At 39.9% G+C, this 19,488-nt stretch overlaps 1 protein-coding gene across 6 annotated transcripts in view; it reads left to right on the top strand.

Annotated features, from left to right (window-relative positions):
- Window positions 1–19,488, top strand: part of vps9d1 (VPS9 domain containing 1) — a 112,399-nt gene that overhangs the window by 4,154 nt on the left and 88,757 nt on the right. For all 6 annotated transcript variants that reach the window (XR_010976659.1, XR_010976660.1, XM_068049192.1 and 3 more), the window contains exons 2-5: window positions 5,894–5,966; window positions 6,134–6,226; window positions 9,293–9,452; window positions 10,925–11,036. Coding sequence is in view for 4 of the 6 variants with exons in the window: in XM_068049192.1 (XP_067905293.1) it covers window positions 5,894–5,966; window positions 6,134–6,226; window positions 9,293–9,452; window positions 10,925–11,036 (438 nt within the window). In the remaining 2 variants the exon portion in view is untranslated. The remainder of the gene's footprint in view (window positions 1–5,893; window positions 5,967–6,133; window positions 6,227–9,292; window positions 9,453–10,924; window positions 11,037–19,488) is intronic.

Genomic DNA, 19,488 nt, shown 5'->3' with positions numbered 1-19,488 from the left:
TTAAGAGAATAGAATCTTTGGGTGGTTAGGAGAGGATTCCAATGTTGTTTTTGTCATGTATAGGCTGAAGAAAGAGGATCCTTCATTGGCCAAATAGACTTCTGTCATTCCAAGTTTTCTTGTGTTTTCCTGAATTTGAGAATGGCTCCTTATTTGTCTGGCTGCAGTCTGAAACTGTATTTCGAATGTTGCAATGTTTAAAACCAGAACAAAGGTATTAAAATATGGACATCGAGGTTTGAGGAAGTTTTGGGATAACAGGAAGTATAAAAAGATTCCCAATCTTCCCAGTGAAATAAATTATTCAAATAAAATATTGAATAACCGGTCTGCGCCCCATACAGGTTGTGAAAATGATAGCTTTGTTACTCATGTTTTGCAATCTCCATTATCTGGATATTGTCACATTTGTTAGTTTTTTATTGAAAATTAAGGCATATTTCAGAGTAGTGGGTTATCTTTTTCTCTTGTTTGGCTGTGCCTTCAAAACATAAGGGTCACTGTGATTACACAAGAATTCCAAATAAGCATTTTTGTAACAGGAAAGCTTCTACCGTCAGAAATGTTTTCTTGGAGTGGGGAAAGAGGAAAGAAGAGTGAGTCACTCAAAAAAAAAAATCCGAGTGGATCTGAGGCAACAACACATTTGAGTCCTACCACAGAATGACCACTTTTCTGAGTACTGTTTACAGTAATGACATCTCTTAACCTTTCTGCCTGTTTGTCCATGCCACATCTGTACTTGTGTCCCGATACAAATCCTTTTTAAAGGGTGATTTGCAGGAGAATATGCAGGACATTCAGTCAAATACTATTTAAAAAGTTAGTTCCAGCATGTACGGATTTTCTACAATGTGTTTCCAGTCCAACGAGAAAGAGGACACTGCTAGACCTTGTTCTTGGGAGTGTGGGTGGGCCAAGTGGATCAAGTGTCAGTAGGAGAATATTTATCATTGTATCATAATGGTTGGGTTGACTATGCAAAAGGACAAAGAACAATCCAGAGTAAGAATAATTAACTGGGGGAAAGCCAACATCAATGGGGTAAGAACGGATCTGGAACGAATAAATTAGAGTCAAAGGTTGGCAGGAAGAACAGTTGAACAATGGGCTCCTGTCAAAGAAGAGATAGTTCAGGCACAATCAAGATCTGTTCCCTCAAAGGGGAAAGGTATGGTAAACAGGTCCAGAGCTCCCTGGATGACAAAGGAGATAGACATTAAGATAAAGAAGAACAAGTGTGCTTATGACAGATGCCAGGTATAAAATACTATTGAGAACCAGGCTGAATATAGAAGGGCCAGAGGGGAAATGAAGAAGCAAATAAGAGAAGCAAAGAGAGCATGAAAAGAGACTGTCAGCTAACATAAAAGGGAATTCAACGGTTTTCTATTGACATATAAATAGTAAAAAGATGGTAAAAGGAGGAATGGGGCCAATTAGGGACCAGCAAAGGGATTTGTGCATGGAGGAAGAGGGCATTGCTGAGGTATTAAATTAATACTTTGCATCGGTCTGTGCCAAGGAAGAAGATGCAACCCAAGCAATGGTGAAAGAGGAGGAAATGCAGGCACGAGAAGGGTTTAAAATTGTTAAGGAGGAGGTGTTGGACCGACTGTCTGTACTGAAAGTGGATAAGGCACCAGGACCGGATGAGATGCATCGAAGGAAACTGAGGGACGAGACAGTGGAAATTGCAGAGGCACTGGCCATAATTTTTCAGGCTTCCTTAGACTCGGGGGTGGTGTCAGAAGACCAGCGAATTGCAAACGTTACACCCTTGTTCAACAAAAGGTGCAATGATAAGCCCGGTAACTACAGGCCAGTCAGTTTAACTTCAGTGGTGGGGAAACTTATAGAAAGATTAATTCGGGACAAAATCAATAGTCACATGGACAAATGCAGGTTAATTAAAGAAAGGCAGCATGGATTTCTGAAGGGAAAATCATGTTTAACTAACTTGTTGGAGTTTTCTGAAGAGGTAAGAGAGAGGACTGATGATGGCAATGTAGTTGTTGTGGTGTACATAGACTTCCAAAAGGTGTTTGATACAGTGTCACACAACAGACTTGTGAGCAAACTTATAGCTCATAGAATAAACAGGACAGTAACTACATGGATATGGAATTGGCTGAGTGACAGGTAACTAAGGGCAGTGGTTATTGAATGTTTTTCGGGCTGGAGGAAGGTTTGTAGTGGAGTTCCCCTGGGATCGGTGTTAGGACCCTTGCTTTTCCAGATATATATTCATGACCTAGATCTTGGTGTACAGGGCACAATTTCAAAGTTTGCGGATGATAGGAAACTTGGAAGCATTGTGAACTGTGAGGAGGATAGTGTAGAACTTCAAAAGGACATAGACAAGTTGGTGGAATGGGCATACAGGTGGCAGATGAAGTTCATAGAACATAGAACATTACAGCGCAGTACAGGCCCTTCAGCCCTCGATGTTGCGCCGACCTGTGAAACCATCTGACCTACACTATTCCATTTTCATCCATATGTCTATCCAATGACCACTTAAATGCCCTTAAAGTTGGCGAGTCTACTACTGTTGCAGGCAGGGCGTTCCACGCCCCTACTACTCTCTGTGTAAAGAAACTACCTCTGACATCTGTCCTATATCTATCACTCCTCAACTTAAAGCTATGTCCCCTCGTGTTTGCCATCACCATCCGAGGAAAAAGGCTCTCACTATCCACCCTGTCCAGCCCTCTGATTATCTTTCTTATATGTCTCTATTAAGTCACCTCTTCTCCTCCTTCTCTCTAACGAAAACAACCTCAAGTCCCTCAGCCTTTCCTCGTAAGACCTTCCCTCCATACCAGGCAACATCCTAGTAAATCTCCTCTGCACCCTTTCCAAAGCTTCCACATCCTTCCTATAATGCGGTGACCAGAACTGCACGCAATACTCCAGGTGCGGCCGCACCAGAGTTCTGTACAGCTGCAGCATGACCTCGTGGCTCCTAAACTCGATCCCCCTACTAATAAAAGCTAACACACCATATGCCTTCTTAACAGCTCTATTAACCTGGGTGGCAACTTTCAGGGATTTATGTACCTGGACACCAAGATCTCTCTGCTCATCTACACTACCAAGAGTCTTCCCATTAACCCAGTATTCTGCAATCCTGTTACTCCTTCCGAAGTGAATCACCTCACACTTTTCCGCATTAAACTCCATTTGCCATCTCTCAGCCCAGCTCTGCAGCCTATCTATGTCCCTCTGTAACCTACAACATCCTTCGGCACTATCCACAACTCCACCGACCTTCGTGTCATCTGCAAATTTACTAATCCACCCTTCTACCCCCTCATCCAGGTCATTTATAAAAATGACAAACAGCAGTGGCCCTAAAACAGATCCTTGCGGTACACCACTAGAAACTATACTCCAGGATTAACATTTACCATCAACCACCACCCTCTGTCTTCTTTCAGCTAGCCAATTTCTGATCCAAAGCACTAATTCACCTTCAATCCCATACTTCTGTATTTTCTGCAATAGCCTACCGTGGGGAACTTTATCAAACGCCTTACTGAAATCCATATACACCACATCCACGGCTTTACCCTCATCCACCTGTTTGGTCACCTTGTCAAAAAACTCAATAAGGTTTGTGAGGCACGACCTACCCTTCACAAAACCGTGCTGACTATCTCTAATGAACTTATTCTTTTCAAGATGATTATAAATCCTATCTCTTATAACCTTTTCCAACATTTTACCCACAACCGAAGTAAGGCTCACAGGCCTATAATTACCAGGGCTGTCTCTACTCCCCTTCTTGAACAAGGGGACAACATTTGCTATCCTCCAGTCTTCCGGCACTATTCCTGTCGACAATGACGACATAAAAATCAAGGACAAAGGCTCTGCAATCTCCTCCCTGGCTTCCCAGAGAATCCTAGGATAAATCCCATCTGGCCCAGGGGACTTATCTATTTTCACACTTTCCAAAATTGCTAACACCTCCTCCTTGTGAACCTCAATCCCATCTAGCCTAGTAGTCTGTATCTCAGTATTCTCAATGCAGAGAAATGTGAAGTGATTTGTTTTGGTAGGAAGAACAAGGGGAGAGACAATATAAAATAAAGGGTACAATTCTAAAGTGGGTGCAGGAGCAGATGGACCTGGGTGTATTTGTGCATAAGTCATTAAAGGTGGCAGGACAGGTTGAAAGAGCTGGTAACAAAGAGTACAGTATCCTGGGCTTTATTAATAGGGGCATAGAGTACAAGAGCAAGGAAGTTATGTTGAACTTGTACAAGACACTAGTTTGACCTCAGATGGAGTATTGTGTCCAGTTCGGGTGCCGCACTTTAGGAAGGATATGAAGGCATCAGAGAGGGTGCAGAAAAGATTCATGAGAATGGTTCCAGGGACTAGGAACTTCAGTTATGAAGATAGATTAGAGAAGTTGAGACTGTTTTCCTTAGAGAAGAGAAGGTTGAGAGGAGATTTGATAGAGGTATTCAAGATCATGAGGAGTAATCAAGGACAGAGTAGTTCAGGAGAAACTATTCCCACGAGTGAAACGATCGAGAACGAGAGGGCACAGACTTAAAATAATTGCTAAAAGAAGCAAAAGTGACATAAGGAAAACTTTTTCACGCAGTGAGTGGTTAAGGTCTGGAATGCACTGCCTGAGAGGGTGGTGGAGGCAGGTTCAATTGAAGCATTCAGAAAGGGAATTAGACTGTTATACGAAAAGGCAGAATGTGCAGCGTTGTGGGGAGAATGCAGGGGAGTGGCACTAGGTGAATTGCTCATTCGCAGAGCTGATGCAGGCAGGCACGAGGGGCCGAATGGTGGCCTCCTGCGCTGTAACCATTCTGTGATTCTCTTCCCTGCCCATCATTTGTCTATTAAACTGTGATAGAAGAAATTTCAAGTGTAACAAAAATTTAAAGAAACTTTTTGTGAAAACAATGTTGTGTACCTAGACTTCCCAAAGGCATTTGATAAAATTCCATGCAAAACTGTTAGTTCAACTCAAAATGTAAAGACTCAGAGTAAACCCTGGATTGAATAAGACATTGGTTGAATGGTATAAAATAATGACTTCCTGCTAGACAAGGGGTAGACAGGGAAGTACTGACTGTGGTTCCCAAGGTTTGGTGCTGGAACCACTACTCTTTCTAATTTACTTAAGTGACTTGGATTCAGCTGCTCAGTGAAAAGTGATCGAATTTGCTGAGGATACCAAGCAAGCAGGAATCAGAGGAGGTGACATATAAGTTACTGAATAAGTTAGATAAAATATGTAAGTGGGCACAGCAGTGACAAATTCTGACAAATGTAAAGAAGTGCAACAGGAGATCTACTCGTATGTAAGTAAAAGTTGAGACATATTCATTACACTAAATTCTTCCTATGTTTCATAACCAAAAACTCCTTGTAATTGACCTCGCATTCTGCCTTTTTACTGCAATTCAGTCTCATGGCCTTAAAAGTACAAAGCAGTTGGGCATAGCATCACCTTGTAAGTGCAAACATTCTTGTTCACACTATGAACTCTCTAAGTCCAGCCAACAGAATAATACATTGTGTGTTCTGTAATATAGTGCTTCTGTCCTTTAAGTTACTGTGAGCAACTTAACGACATCTGTTATGTGTCCACACCAAAACAAATGCCACTTGTTGAACCAGGATATTTGAGATAGTCTGCTGAATTATTCTATACTCTGCAGTGGTGCTGTTGGTGATTTATTCTGTTTGTGGGTGACTGAGCCAGTAGTTTTAATAGGTGCCAGTTGATTTGCCTCATGGCAATAATATTGGATGCAAGTTAACTTGGAAAAATGTCTTTTTCTCTGTTGTCACTAGCTGTATTGCAGTTATACTGAAGCCATAAAATCATGGATTGATTTTCTTTTGTTATTAACAGGAAGCTTATTGTGAGTACCTGAAGAGCATAAACTTTATTTCACAAGCTTTAATAGAAGATGCCCAAACAAAAGGTAAAGGTGTTTGTCATGTTTGCATATTGTACATTTTCTTTACATTTTTGGTTGAAAGATTTAGCTCCCTGTTAACGTCAGCATCAAGTTGTTGTTCTATGTAAATACAGAACACCCGACAAAAACAAATACTAAGGGATTTAAAGTTGATCATGTGCTTTTTGCAGATGAGATGGAGCTGGTAACGCCTGAAGTGCAGAAGATGCTAAAGTTGGCTGAACAATGCTTAGAAAGAATTAAAACCACAGCTGCTAAACTCGGTGGGTGCTTGTATTTTATATTTCAAGGGTGCTTATTTATCTTCAAGAAACAAGACAACTTCTCTGCAATAATATCTCAAACAACAACAAATTTAATCTATATAATTTTAACAGACAAAATAACCTGAGGCACTTCAGAAGTGCAACAAAAATATAAATGGCAAGACACAGAAGGAGATATAGGAGGGGTGACCAAAAGCTTTGTTGAAGAGGTGTGTTTGAAGGAGGATCTTATTGGAGTTTAGAGCAGTGAAGAAACAGGGTGGTTTATGGAAGGAATTGTGGAGGTGGAACCCAGGCAGCTGGAAGCACAATTGCCAATGGTGGGGTGAAGAGGGAATCTAGAAGAGGAATAGATAGTTTTGGGGAAAGGATTTGTCGGGCTGGAGGAAGTTCTGGAGATAGGAAATGACAAGACTATGAAGGGATTTAAACACAAGGCTGAACATCTAAAATTTTGTGTAATTGAGGACCGGGAGTTGGTGTTGGTCAGTGACTGTAGAGGTGATGGGTGAGCGAGACTTAGTGTGGGACGGAATAATGTGGCTGTAGAATCATCTGAAAGTTACGGAAGGTGAAGAATGAGAGGCCAGCCAGGGAAGCTTTGGAATACTTGAGTCCGGAAGCCACAAAGGCATGGATGAGAATTTCAGTGGCAGAGGGACTGAGGCAGGGATGAAGATGGGTGAAATTACAGAGGTGGAAGTAGGCAATCCCTGTGACGGAGGGGCATTAATGGACTTCTCAGTCCACACTGCTATTATTGTAAAAATGCACAAACAATAGGAAAATGGGCCAAATGGCCTCCTTCTGCACTGCAACAATTCTGTGATTCTGTAGACAGTTCTATGAAAAGGAAAGATGTGTAGGGTTATGGGGAGAAGGTAGGGGAATGGGACTCATGGAATTTCACTTTCAGAGAGCCAGTGCGGACATGATGGGCCAAATGGCCTCCTTCTGTGCTGTAACAATTATGCGATTCTGTGAAATCATCGTGCCTAAAAACAAGCTTAACCTTGGCTTCTGTTAAACCTGGCTTCATTCATATTGCTAACAAGACAATAGGTGCTAATCTGATGTTCTTGCCTCACAAGCCTTCCAGATACAGGATCACCACTGAAAATTGTAAATATTGTATACTTAGTGAAAACCAAATGTAATCATTCATAAGTGACAAACAACAAAAGGAAGTGATTTTAAGGTTACATTTGAAACTCGGTTTTATTTGGTTTCAAAAGCCTTGCATTTGGATAAATTTTGCAATTTGAATACAGAGAAAAACTTGAAAAGGAAGAAGATATTCTGGGCTTATTCCTAACACTTTTAAGTTGTGTTCACAGCAAAAAAGATTCTATAAGCAGAGCAAGTTCCCCATGAGCCAAAACCCACAGTCTTTATGCCAGAAGTGGAATAACATAAGACATAATAACTAAATACCCTTAAATACAGGATATCACACCACAGAACATGAGGGATGGCCACAACATTTTACCCTCTGTCCAAAAGCCAGTAAATACCACAGCACCAGACTAAAATGTAAGGCTGAAACTAATGGACAGATTAATTTACAAGTAGAATTATGAACAGGTATATCTTAAATGCAGCAAGCAACCAAAAAGTATAATGCTCGATCTACACACTGTATAAATTGTTTCAAAACAAAGGAGACCATACAAAATCTCTCTGTTATTTTCCCGCAGCTTCTGATTGAGTCCCTGAGGGGCGTTATTTGGGAGTTAACTCCATGGACAGCTGTTAGCTACCTCACATGCTATAGGCCGTGCAGAACAGTCAGTTGAAAAAAATGGAACTGACTTTGGTTTTACGTAAAGCTAGGCTCTTTACAGCCTATCTGCTGTGCAATCAAAATCAAATCAACTCATGTCCAGTTCTCATAGTCATGTCAAAGTTTTTAAATAGTGTACAACCTGAGCTTCTCTTGGAACAAAGCTCTCTTAATAAATCAGCCATTAAGGATAGAAGTAAAGACTGGCATTAGTATAGTGCATTTCATGACTGCTGGACATCTCAAGCGCTTTACAGCCAATGAATTACTTTTGCAGTGTCATCACTGTTGTGATGTAGGAAATGTGGCAGCCAATTTGCACACTGCAAACATTCACAAATCGCAATGTGGTAATGACCAGATAATCTGTTTTTATGATGATGTTTGAGTTATAAATATTGGCCAGGATCCGGGGATTACTCCCCTACTCCTCTTCGAAATAGTGCTCCGGGATCTTTCAGGTTCACCTGAGAGGAGCGACGGGGCCTCGGTTTAGTATCTCAACTGAAAGACAGAACCTCCAACAATGCAGCACTCCCTAAGTTCTGCACTGGAATTTCAACCTTGATTTTTGCACTGAAGTCCTGGCGTAGGCCTTGAACCGGGAACATTGTGACTTGTTTATCTGCAACCTTACATGCCTGCCAAGAATTGAATCTGTTCTTGTGTCCGATTGAGGTGAGCTGAAGTGGCATATAAAATACCCATTATTGTTTGAAGGACCAATAATTTGTATAGCAGCAAGAACCAAGCTAATCTATAGATAAAATAACATGCTTATGTTCTCTGAGATTGATGAGCTGTAGTCTCCATTTTGAATTTTGGGCAAAACAAGTCACCTTCCTGATTGACTTCAGTTGTTTCATGGCTGCATAGTATAAAATGCAGAAATTTTTCCTTGCTTAGTACAGAATGGAAATTCTGCTCCCGTTACAGCAGATACAACTTAAATGCTGCAATACGATTGATTTTTTTTTTGTGTTTAGCACATTGTTTAAACAAAACCTTTCCCTCAATCACACAATACATACAAATTGTCAGTTATATTGATATTTCAAAAGCTTGTAAATGTTGCTTTGATTTCTATATGGTTATTGTATATGATAGAGAGTAAATTTACACTATGTGTAAAGTTAAAAAATAATTTATATACTAAATTCCTATTAGAAACCAGGGACTGTTCAGTTTAATTGTTTTTCTTTTATTTTATACACGGAGAAAAATATACCTTACAGAGAGCTGTTGAAATTAGTCATTGCTGTTTGCTGTCTGTCTCACAGGTAAAGTGGTAAATAAGCCTGCAGCAAGCCAAGTCACCAAGCCTTCATACACACCAGGTCATCGTAGAGTCGCCTCTGATGGGGGAGGCACTAGTGCATCATTTTTACCTCCCGAAGCCTTCCACAAAATGCAGATTTCAGAAGTGCTAATAACAAAAAGGTTAGAACCAGCGAATATGAGGATATTCCACACTCTCAGCAGGGTTGCCACATCCAAGGGAAGCAGGTCAGAGCCAGGGTTACAAGTTAGTCCTAATTCTGCAGCCCAAGCTCCCATTGACCATGGTTCCTGCTGGCAGAGCAGGATCTCAAAATCACCCCATGTGATTTAAATTTTGAAAGTACAGCATGTTATTTGGATACGGTATAATATTGCTATCAAAACCACTTTCAAGTGTTTTATCCATAAAATTCTGTGCTTAATCTAATATACGCCAATGAAATAGTCCTCCATCTTCTATGCTTCAGGAGCGGAATGATTGTTGGCAATTTCCTCTGTGCCTTCAAATCTTGGTGGGAATAAAAAAAAAATCCTCAATCGACTCAGCACCATGGGACTATTGTATTCCAGCTTCAAATTCGAATACCAGTAATGTTTGGGGATACTAGTTTCTGGGGTCTTTTAAAGCTGCAGCATAGTTCATGAAATATATTGAATTCCCAGCTGCTATTTAATTTCCTCCAAATCCTAATTTTTGGATTTGAAACAGTTTTTTAGAGATTATAATGAGGCTACCTACCATTTATAATATGCAGCTGGTTTTAAACAAATCAGATAGTTGAATTTTTATGGGCCAAACATTCTGTGGAAATGTTTAAAACACTGGGGCGGCGCAGTGGTTAGCACCGCAGCCTCACAGCTCCAGCGACCCAGGTTTGGTTCTGGGTACTGCCTGTGTGGAGTTTGAAAGTTCTCCCTGTGACCGCGTGGATTTCCAACGGGTCCTCCGGTTTCCTCCCACAGCCACAGACTTGCAGGTTGAAAGGTAAATTGGCCATTGTAAATTGCCCCTAGTGTAGGTAGGTGGTAGGAGAATGGTGGGGATGTGGTAGGGAATATGGGATTAATGTAGAATTAGTATAAATGGGTGGCTGTTGGTCAGCAAAGACTCGGCGGGCCGAAGGGCCTGTTTCAGTGCTATATCTCTCTATGACTGCCAAAGCCATGTAGCTGATAATAGACATGATGGCAAATTCTGAAAGGTTGCCAAGTTTCTTAAATACATTGATAAAGTTGTGAGCAGGTGAACAACTGTCCACACATGGAGCTCAGATGTTTGAAGAATCTAGCTATATATACTGTGTATTTTTATTTTAATCATGCCCATATTTAAAAAGTTGAGGTAACATTTATAAATTACTGACATTTCCACCTTGTTTTAAATGGCTTGCTCTGCCTTAACTTCCACAATACAGAATAAAGATTTTTTTTAAATCAGATATTAAATGTGTACCTGATATTTTAGTTGCACTTTGTTTTGAATTACTAGAAAATATGCTGCTTCATAATTAAAAACAGAAGGAGGTTTGCAAAGTATTCTCCCCTTCTGCTAAGAATTCAAATCTGCAGATCTACCTCATTGTTGCACTAATTTGTGACAACTAAAACACGTTTTATAACTACCAATTTAGAGAGCTTACTCCATTGGAAGAAGCATCGAGACAGAACCTGAAGTTAAAGGCTGCTTATGAGGCACGGATGGCACGGCTGAATCCTAAGCAGGGCATGCAGAAAACATCACTGGTGAGTGAAATTCTGTACTTTATTCTAACAACATGGCAGAAAAATAGATGCATCGGAAACAAAGAAACTGAAATGTTGTCACAATCACTGTGCAAACAGTAATATCCTATTGTACATAACACGTTAGTATCAAAACCAGTGTGCGTGCAGTGAAGTCTTGTGCAAAATAGGTTTGTAGAAACAAAATTGGAGCTCAGAATGAGACTTGTATAGAATGTGAATACCCATTTTAGTACAGAACGCACCACAAACAATTGATGCTGTCAGATATAGCCAAAAGGTCGGAAAGTTTTTCTACCTGTTGGTTGCCACTCTGTCCTCTAGATACACAATTTTGTTTTCTCCAACCCTCAATTATATGGAGAAGCAAAAACAATTCAAGTCTGCATAATATTTAGAAATGCAGTAAGGTTTGAGATTCACTGTTTGCTCAGCTTTACTTGGAGTGAAGTATTTTTATTTTGGCATATATGCTGAACTTGATACCTAGTTCACTCTAAAGCGATCATTTGTGATGTATCAAGAACATTCTTTCAGCAGAATTACAGAGATGTTCCTGTTAATTATCAAGCAAGGAAGAAGATATTAAACAGAAGCTCCATGTCCCCAAGAGACACTTTGCTAGTTTTGCCCAATGGAGCATCCTGTTACGGATTTTTTTTAAAAAATTGCATGAGAACGCAGAAGCTAGGAAATAATTTTCATCATGAATATGTCAAACAAAGCTCTGGAACTATTAAATGCAGAGCCAGCTTGTGCTAACATCACTGGTTACCTTGGCCTCAATGGATTTATGTCAATGCAGATCTGCTCAATGTTTATCTCTTCAGCACTGAGCCAGATCATGTTTGGGACTAAACTCAAATGTGTAGGAAGTGTCTGAGCTGCAGGATGAATATAATTTCTATGTCTGTGTTGTCATTATAATTAGCCTATGATGTCCACATAATTCCACAGCAGGGTCCACAGCAATTCTCACAAAAGAAGTGTGAATTGCTAGATTTTTGTTGCAAAAATGAATTATTGACTGTTTTAATTATCAGTTTTAGTTATACTTTGTATTGTGAAAGAGACTATTAATTTATCTGCACGTCCATTTGCAAAACAACAAATGTAAAGGAGACTGAGAAATATCACCACATTAATTCCTCTGAGCTGCAAAGCACCAAAAGAAATATTTGGGAAATTGATCATATGGACAAAGCCTTTGACAGGGTACAACATTGTGCAGTTCTAAGCAAGTTTACTATCATACTTCCATCAAACATCCGGTTTCCTCCCACATGCCAAAGACTTGAGGGTTGATAGGTAAAATTGGCCATTGTAAAAATTGCCCCTAGTGTAGGTAGGTGGTAGGAGAATTGAGGGAAGGTGGGGATGTGTGAGTGAAAATGGGATTAATGTAGGATTAGTATAAATGGGTGGTTGATGGTCGGCACAGACTCGGTGGGCCGAAGGGCCTGTTTCAGTGCTGTATCTCTCTGACTCTATTATATTCATGACTATTAAGGGTTCTCTCATTGCATTATATTTGCTGTTGTTGATGGTTCATCCTCTAGCATGCACTCGTGTTGCTCCTGCTCACAGGCTCCAATTATCATTCAACCTGATCCACTTATTTAATGATTGAGAGATTCTGTTATTAGGGAAGTTAGTTAAGGCAAAGGAGGACAACATACCAGACCTGATTGGGATACACCCAAGGATCCTGAAAGGGAATTGGATAGAAATGGCAGTACCCTAGAAATTATATTTGTATTCTATTGAAAGTTGCTTTGTGGTACAGGACTGGCGATTGACTAATACAGCACTCATTTTTAAACAGGGAGACCAAGTGAACTTGAGTAATTGCAGACCAGTTAATTCTGGGAGAGGGAAAATTTGGGAGTCTTTCTTTAAAAATGAAACACAGATCTCAGAAAGGAAGATCTACCTGTCAAACTAATAGGAGTTATTTCAGAAGACCTAAGGTGGTTGGGGCAATGCAATGGATGTGGTGCACATGGACATTCAGAAAGCCTTTGACAAGGTGGCAAACATGAGACTGTTGGAGAAGATTAAGGAGTATGAAATTAGGGGCAAAGTAGCCAACTGAATGAAAAACTGGTTAGAAGGGAGGAAACAGAGTAGGAGTTAAGTACAATTTCTCTGACTGGGTTGGAAGTGAGTAGCAATGTCCCACAGGGTTATTTTCTGGAACCACTTCTTTTCATTGTATATCAATCTTTTGGATTTAGGGCGAAAGGGTAGCAGACAGTACTAAAATGAGGCATAAGAAATAGTTCTGAGGCAGCTGCAAAGGAACGTTGTTCAGATGATGGGGTGGAGAAATAATAGATGAAATTCAGGGTCAGTCACTGTGAGGTGGTACATTTGGTTAAAAAATAATCTAATACCAACACCCTGAAATATTGAACAGGAAAAGACTAGCCAGTCCATTTAGTCTGTCCCATACAGTTGTGATGCCTTGTGCATCACAATACAGACATTCCACACCCACCTGGAGCCGCGCAATCCCTTGGAGAGGCAAAAAAAAACGGAGGCAATTAGCAAATAAAAATCTGGAAAATTACTCTCTGACCTCGTCAAGAAATTGAAACTAGTCCAGGCGACCTAATTGACCCTGACAGGTACCAGCCTCTTGTTTAACATGGTCTTCACCCTAGCTAGAAACAGGTACAGTTCTCTCTTCAACATTTTCAACTAATCAGCTTTCACTACGCAAACTAGCAGTCTGTTCCATAATGATACAATTCTCTGGAAAAAGAACCACTTAACATCCAACATAGTTCTTCCCTCACTTAGCTTGTAACAGTGATCCCTGTTCTAGTCTGGAAAGCCAGTTGGTGAAGGATATTACTGGAGCCAATCTTTATTCTGTCGTACAGTTATTTACAGAGTGAAACACTGCAAGCATACACCTCCTAACTCAGCCACACCACAGTTTCAGTAAGTGTCTCTTTATATGTTCTCAAGTGAAACCCCCCAATTAATGCCCACCACCTGCATACAATTAAACACAATGAATATAGAAATAACAACCCCTCATTCCAAATACCAGTCCTTCCTAACCTATCCAGTTAAGATAACTTGTCCATGTAAACAAAACTTAGTATCTTCATTATTTATAAGCCTTGAGCAAATTGCCTGAGTCCAAAAAGTATACAGACCAAGCTCTTAAAGCCTTTTTAGATAGCTAAGGTGTTTTAAACTGGGAATCAGTCTTGTGGCCCTCCTTTATACCTTTTCCAAAGCCTCAGTATACCCCACCATGAAATGAGAGTTAGCTAAAATTTTATGCAAGGATAACCTGGGATGTTTTGTTTTGTAGTATAATGTCCTGTGAATATAACTTAATACCCTGTTTGCTCTGGCTATAGCTTCACCGTATCGGTCGTGAACCTTTAGAAAGTGATGCATTGTAGCAGCCCGATCTTTCACTTCAACAATTAAAAACAGAAAATGCTGGAAATACTTAACAGGTCAGGCAGCATCTGTGGAGCAAGAAATAGAGTTAATGTTTCAGGTCGATGTTTATCATCAGAAAGGTTAATGTCAATAAGATTGCCCTTATTCACCAACTAAATAACTTCTTCAAAAAAATTCAGTCAAATGAATAAGAACAGGGAAAACAGATCTGAAAGAAAGAGGAATTTGGGCATTCAGGCTCATGATGTTGAAAAGACCACCTCCTGTGAATAAGGTCATGAAGAAAACTAATGCAATACTGGATTTATGGCAAAAGGTATAGAACATAAACACTTAGATGTAATGATGAATCTATAGGAAAACTTAGTAGGACCATAATTGGAATATTGTGTGTTGCTTTGGGCTGCATGCTGTAGAAAAAATGTTGAGGTAACAGAGGGTACAATGCAGATTCACTAGGATGCTGCCTGGTATGATGAAATACAAATACAAAAAAAAAAGAAAAATTGAAGCTGTTTTTCTTAGAACTGAGGAGATTAAGGGGTAATTTGATAGAAGTACTTAAAATTATGTAAGGTTGAGACAGTGTATATAGAAAGAAATGTCCAGTGTTTGAGGGGCCTAGAACAAGGGGACGTAGAGAAAAAATTGAATCTAAGTGATTTCTGACAAAGTGCATGAGAAGCTTTGTTATACAGAAGTTTTTAAATTGTAATTAAAGCAGAGAAATTAAAGCACGCCAACATTTAAAAATTGATTAGACAGGTGGTTGAAAGGAAGGAGAATAAATGAGATATTGGAACATGGGATTAGGACTCCTTCTCATGTGGAAGATGAACATGAACTTGGACTGATTGGCCTGTTTTCATGTTTGAATTTCTGTATAATTCTATATATTCATTTTGTAGTGCAACGGTTGAATCACGAAGTTGTAATATCTCTTGATGGCACATTAGGAACATAGGAAATCGGAGCAGGAGGAGGCCATTCAGCCTCTCAAGCCTGTGCCACCATTCAACTAGATCATGGCTGATCTTTAACCTCAGTGCCATTTTCCTGTACTATCCCTGTATCCCTTGATATCTTGAATATCTAGAAATCTATCACTCTCTGTCTTGAACATGATCAATGACTGACCCTTGACAGCCCTCTGCGGTAGAAAATTCCAAAGATATACCACCCTCTGAATGAAGAAATCCCTCCTCAACTCAGTTCGAAATGGCCTACCTCTTATTCTGAGATTGTATACCCTGGTTCTAGATTCCCCAGCCTTCATGCATCAACCCTGTCGAGCCTTGTAAGAATCTTGTATGCTTCAATGAGATTACCTCTCGTTATTCTAAACTCCAGAGAATATAGGCCCAGTCTCCTCACTCTCTCCTCATAGGACAATCCTGCCATCCCAAGGATCAGTCTAGTGAACCTTCATTGCACTCCCTGTATGGCAAGTATATCCTTCCTTGGGTAAGGAGACCAAAACTCTAACAATACTCCAGCTGCGGTCTCAACAAGACTCTATATGGTTACAGCAAGACTTCTTTACTCCTGTACTCAAATCCTCTTGCAATAAAGGACAACATACCTAATTGCTTGCTGCACCTGCATGTTAGCTTTCAGTGACTTATGAACAAGGACACCAGGTCCCTTTGGACATGAGGACATCCCAATCTCTCACCATTTAAGAAATACTCTGCATTTCTGTTTTTTCCAACCAAAATGGATAACTTCACATTTTTCCACATTATATTCCATCTGCCATGTTCTTGGCCACTCATTTAGCCTGTATAACTCCCCTTGAAGCCTCTTTGCATCCTCCTCACAACTCACATTCCCACCTAGTTTTGTGTCATCAGCAAACTTGGAAATATTACATTTGGTCCCCACATCCAAATCATTGATATAGATTGTGAACAGCTGGGGCCCAAGCACTGATCCTTGTGGTACCCCACTAGTCACAGCCTGCCAACCTGAGAATGACCCGTTTACTCCTACTCACTGTTTTCTGTCCATTAACCAACTCTCAATCCTTGCTGGTATATTACCCCCAAAGGCAAATTAGGTTAAAGGATAGGTCAATAGAAATGCAGTGGCGGACATTTAAGGGGATATTTCATAATACACGAAGTAGATGCATTCCAACAAGAAAGAAAAATTCCAAGGGGAGCACCCACTATCCGTGGTTTTCTAAAAATGTTAGATAGTATCAAACATAAAGAGAAAGCATATAATTGCGCAAAGATGGATGGCAGTCCAGAAGATTGGACAGACTATTAAAAACAGCAAAGAATGACTAAAAGATTGATCAGGAGGAAAAAATTTAGAGTACGAGAGAAAGCTAGCTAGAAATATAAAAAACTGATAGTAAGAGTTTCTACAGATAGTTAAAAAAAGAAAAGTGAGCGTTGGTCCGATTGAAAGTGAGTCTGGAAAATTAATAAGGGAAAATAAGGAGATGACAGATAAATTGAACAGGTATTTTGCATCAGTCTTCACTACAAAGAATACAAGTAACATCCCAGAAATAGCTGTAAATCAGGAAATGGAAGGGAGGGAGGAACTCAAGAAAATTGCAATCACCTATGAAGTGGTACTGAGGAAATTGTGGAGCTGCGGGGCCCTCGGGTCCTGATGGACTTCATCCTAGGGTCCTAAAAGAAGTGGCTGGTGATTGATGCTTTGGTTTGAATTTTCTAAAATTCCCTAGATTCAGAGAAGGTTTCATTAGATTGGAAAATAGCAAATGTAACTCCTTTATTCAAAAAAGGAGAGAGACAGAAAGCAGGAAACTACAGGCCAGTTAGCTTAACATCTGTCAGAGGGAAAATGTTAGAAGCTATTGTTAAAGATGTTATAGCAGGACACTTAGAAAAATTCAAGGTAATCAGGCAGAGTCAACATGGTTTTGTGAAAGGGAAATCATGTATAACCAATTTATTGGAGTTCTTTGAAGAAGTAGCTTGTGCTGTGGATAAAGGGGAACTGGCGGATGTACTGCACGTAGATTTCCAAAAGGCATTTGATAACGTGACATATCAAAGGTTATTGCAGAAAATAAAAGCTCATGGTGTAGGGGGTAACATATTGGTATGGATGGAAGATTGGCTATCTAACAGGAAACCAAGATTAGGCATAAATGGGTCATTTTCTGGTTGGCAAGATGTAACGAGTGGTGTGCCACAGGGATCAGTGCTGGGGCCTCAACTTTTTACAATTTATATAAATGACTTGGATGAAGGGACCGAAGGTCCGGTTGCTAAATTTTCTGATGACACAAAGATAGGTAGGAAAGTAAGTTGTGAAGAAGACATAAGGAGGCTGCAAAGGGATATGGATAGGTTTAAGTGAATAGGCAAAGATCTGGAAAATGGAGTACAATGTGAAAGTGTACATTTTGGCAGGAAGAATAAAAAAAGAACCAGATTATCTAAATGTTGAGAGATTGCAGAGTTCTGAGATGCAGCGGGATCTGGGCGTCCTAATGTACGAATCGCAAAAGGTTCGTATGCAGGTTCAGCAAGTAATTAGGAAAGCTCATTTATTGTGAGGGGAATTGAATACAAAAGTAGGAAGGTTATGGTTCAGTTATACAGGGCATTGGTGAGGCCACTTCTGGAGTACTGTGTACAGTATTGGTCTCCTTATTTAAGGAAGGATGTAAATGCGTTGGAAACAGTTCAGAAAAGGTTTACTAGACTAATACCTGGAATCGGCGTGTTGTCTTATGAGGAATGATTGGACAGGCTGGGCTTGTAACTGCTGTAGTTTAGAAGAGTAAGAGGCGACTTGATTGATGCATCTAAGATCTTGCAGGCCCTCGACAGGGTGGATGTGGAAACATGTTTCCCCTTGTGGGAGAATCTAGAGCTAGGGGTCATGATTTAAAAGTAAGGGGTTGCTCATTTAAGACAGATGAGGATTTTTTTTTCTCTGAGGGTCTTGCGTCTTTGGAACTCTATTCCTCAAAAGGCAATGGAAGCAGAGCCTTGAAATATTTTTAAGGCAGAGGAGAATAGATTCTTGATAAGCAAGGGGATGAAAGGTTATCGGGGTCAGCGGGAATGTGGAGTCAAGGTTACAATCAGATCAGCCATGATCTTATTGAATGGAGGAGCAGGCACAAGGGGCTGATTGGCCTGTTGCTGCTCCTAATTCGTATGTATCCCATGTGCTCTAATTTTGCTTACTAACCTTGCTGCTTTCAATTCTTTAAAGGCACATTTTATTTGAGTTTCTCCAGACCGAGTCAACTTCTGTGCCTTATATTTGATAGATTCTCTTTCAAGTTTGACATTTTTGGCCTTACTATCCCCTCTGATCTTAAATGGAATTCCCACATCTTTTCATAAATAAAAACAGAAATACTCAGCACGTTTGGCAGCATCGATGGAGAGACAAGCAGAATTAATGCTTCAGGTCGGTGACCTTTCATTGGAACTGAACAGAATTCCCACATCTTTTCCATTGCTATCACTGATGGAGCTTGTTTTAATTCGTTCTTGTAAACTTTGGGAGAGTAAGGTGAGGGTATTCTGCAATATAGATATTGGCCTTTACAATTAAATGTAAAAAAAGGTCTAACGTATTTTAAATTGTTTATCTTTTTTCTTCAAGGTGCACAACAACATGATCGCTATGTTGGCATTTTTAAATATGTATATTGGTTGAAGTGGATTGCTAGGGATTGCTATTTTCCAAAATATACAGTTTTTTGACTCCAGTTGCACCTTCCTTCTTTCTGCATCATCAATCAGTCACTGCCCCGAATACAATATTTATGTAGTCCCAATAAGATTTAACTTGATGATTTTGGTGAATTCCTATATAGGATATTCCTAGAAATTAACATACTTTTCTAAATAAAATTAAATGCTTGGTTTAAGTGCAGTTTTCGCACCAGCATACTGTACCAATATGTTAACTAGATTACATAATCCTGCAGGTAAAGAAAAAATAGTTGCTGCTTGGACAGTTTGCAGCTTGATTGTAGCCAGCTGTTGTCATGGTTTGCTTGCTTTTCAAAGCA

Source organism: Heterodontus francisci, chromosome 17 (genome assembly GCF_036365525.1).
Source record: "Heterodontus francisci isolate sHetFra1 chromosome 17, sHetFra1.hap1, whole genome shotgun sequence".
Classification (NCBI taxonomy): domain Eukaryota; kingdom Metazoa; phylum Chordata; class Chondrichthyes; order Heterodontiformes; family Heterodontidae; genus Heterodontus; species Heterodontus francisci.
Note: the sequence above shows the minus strand (reverse complement) of the source record. Positions and strands in the feature narration are given on the sequence as shown.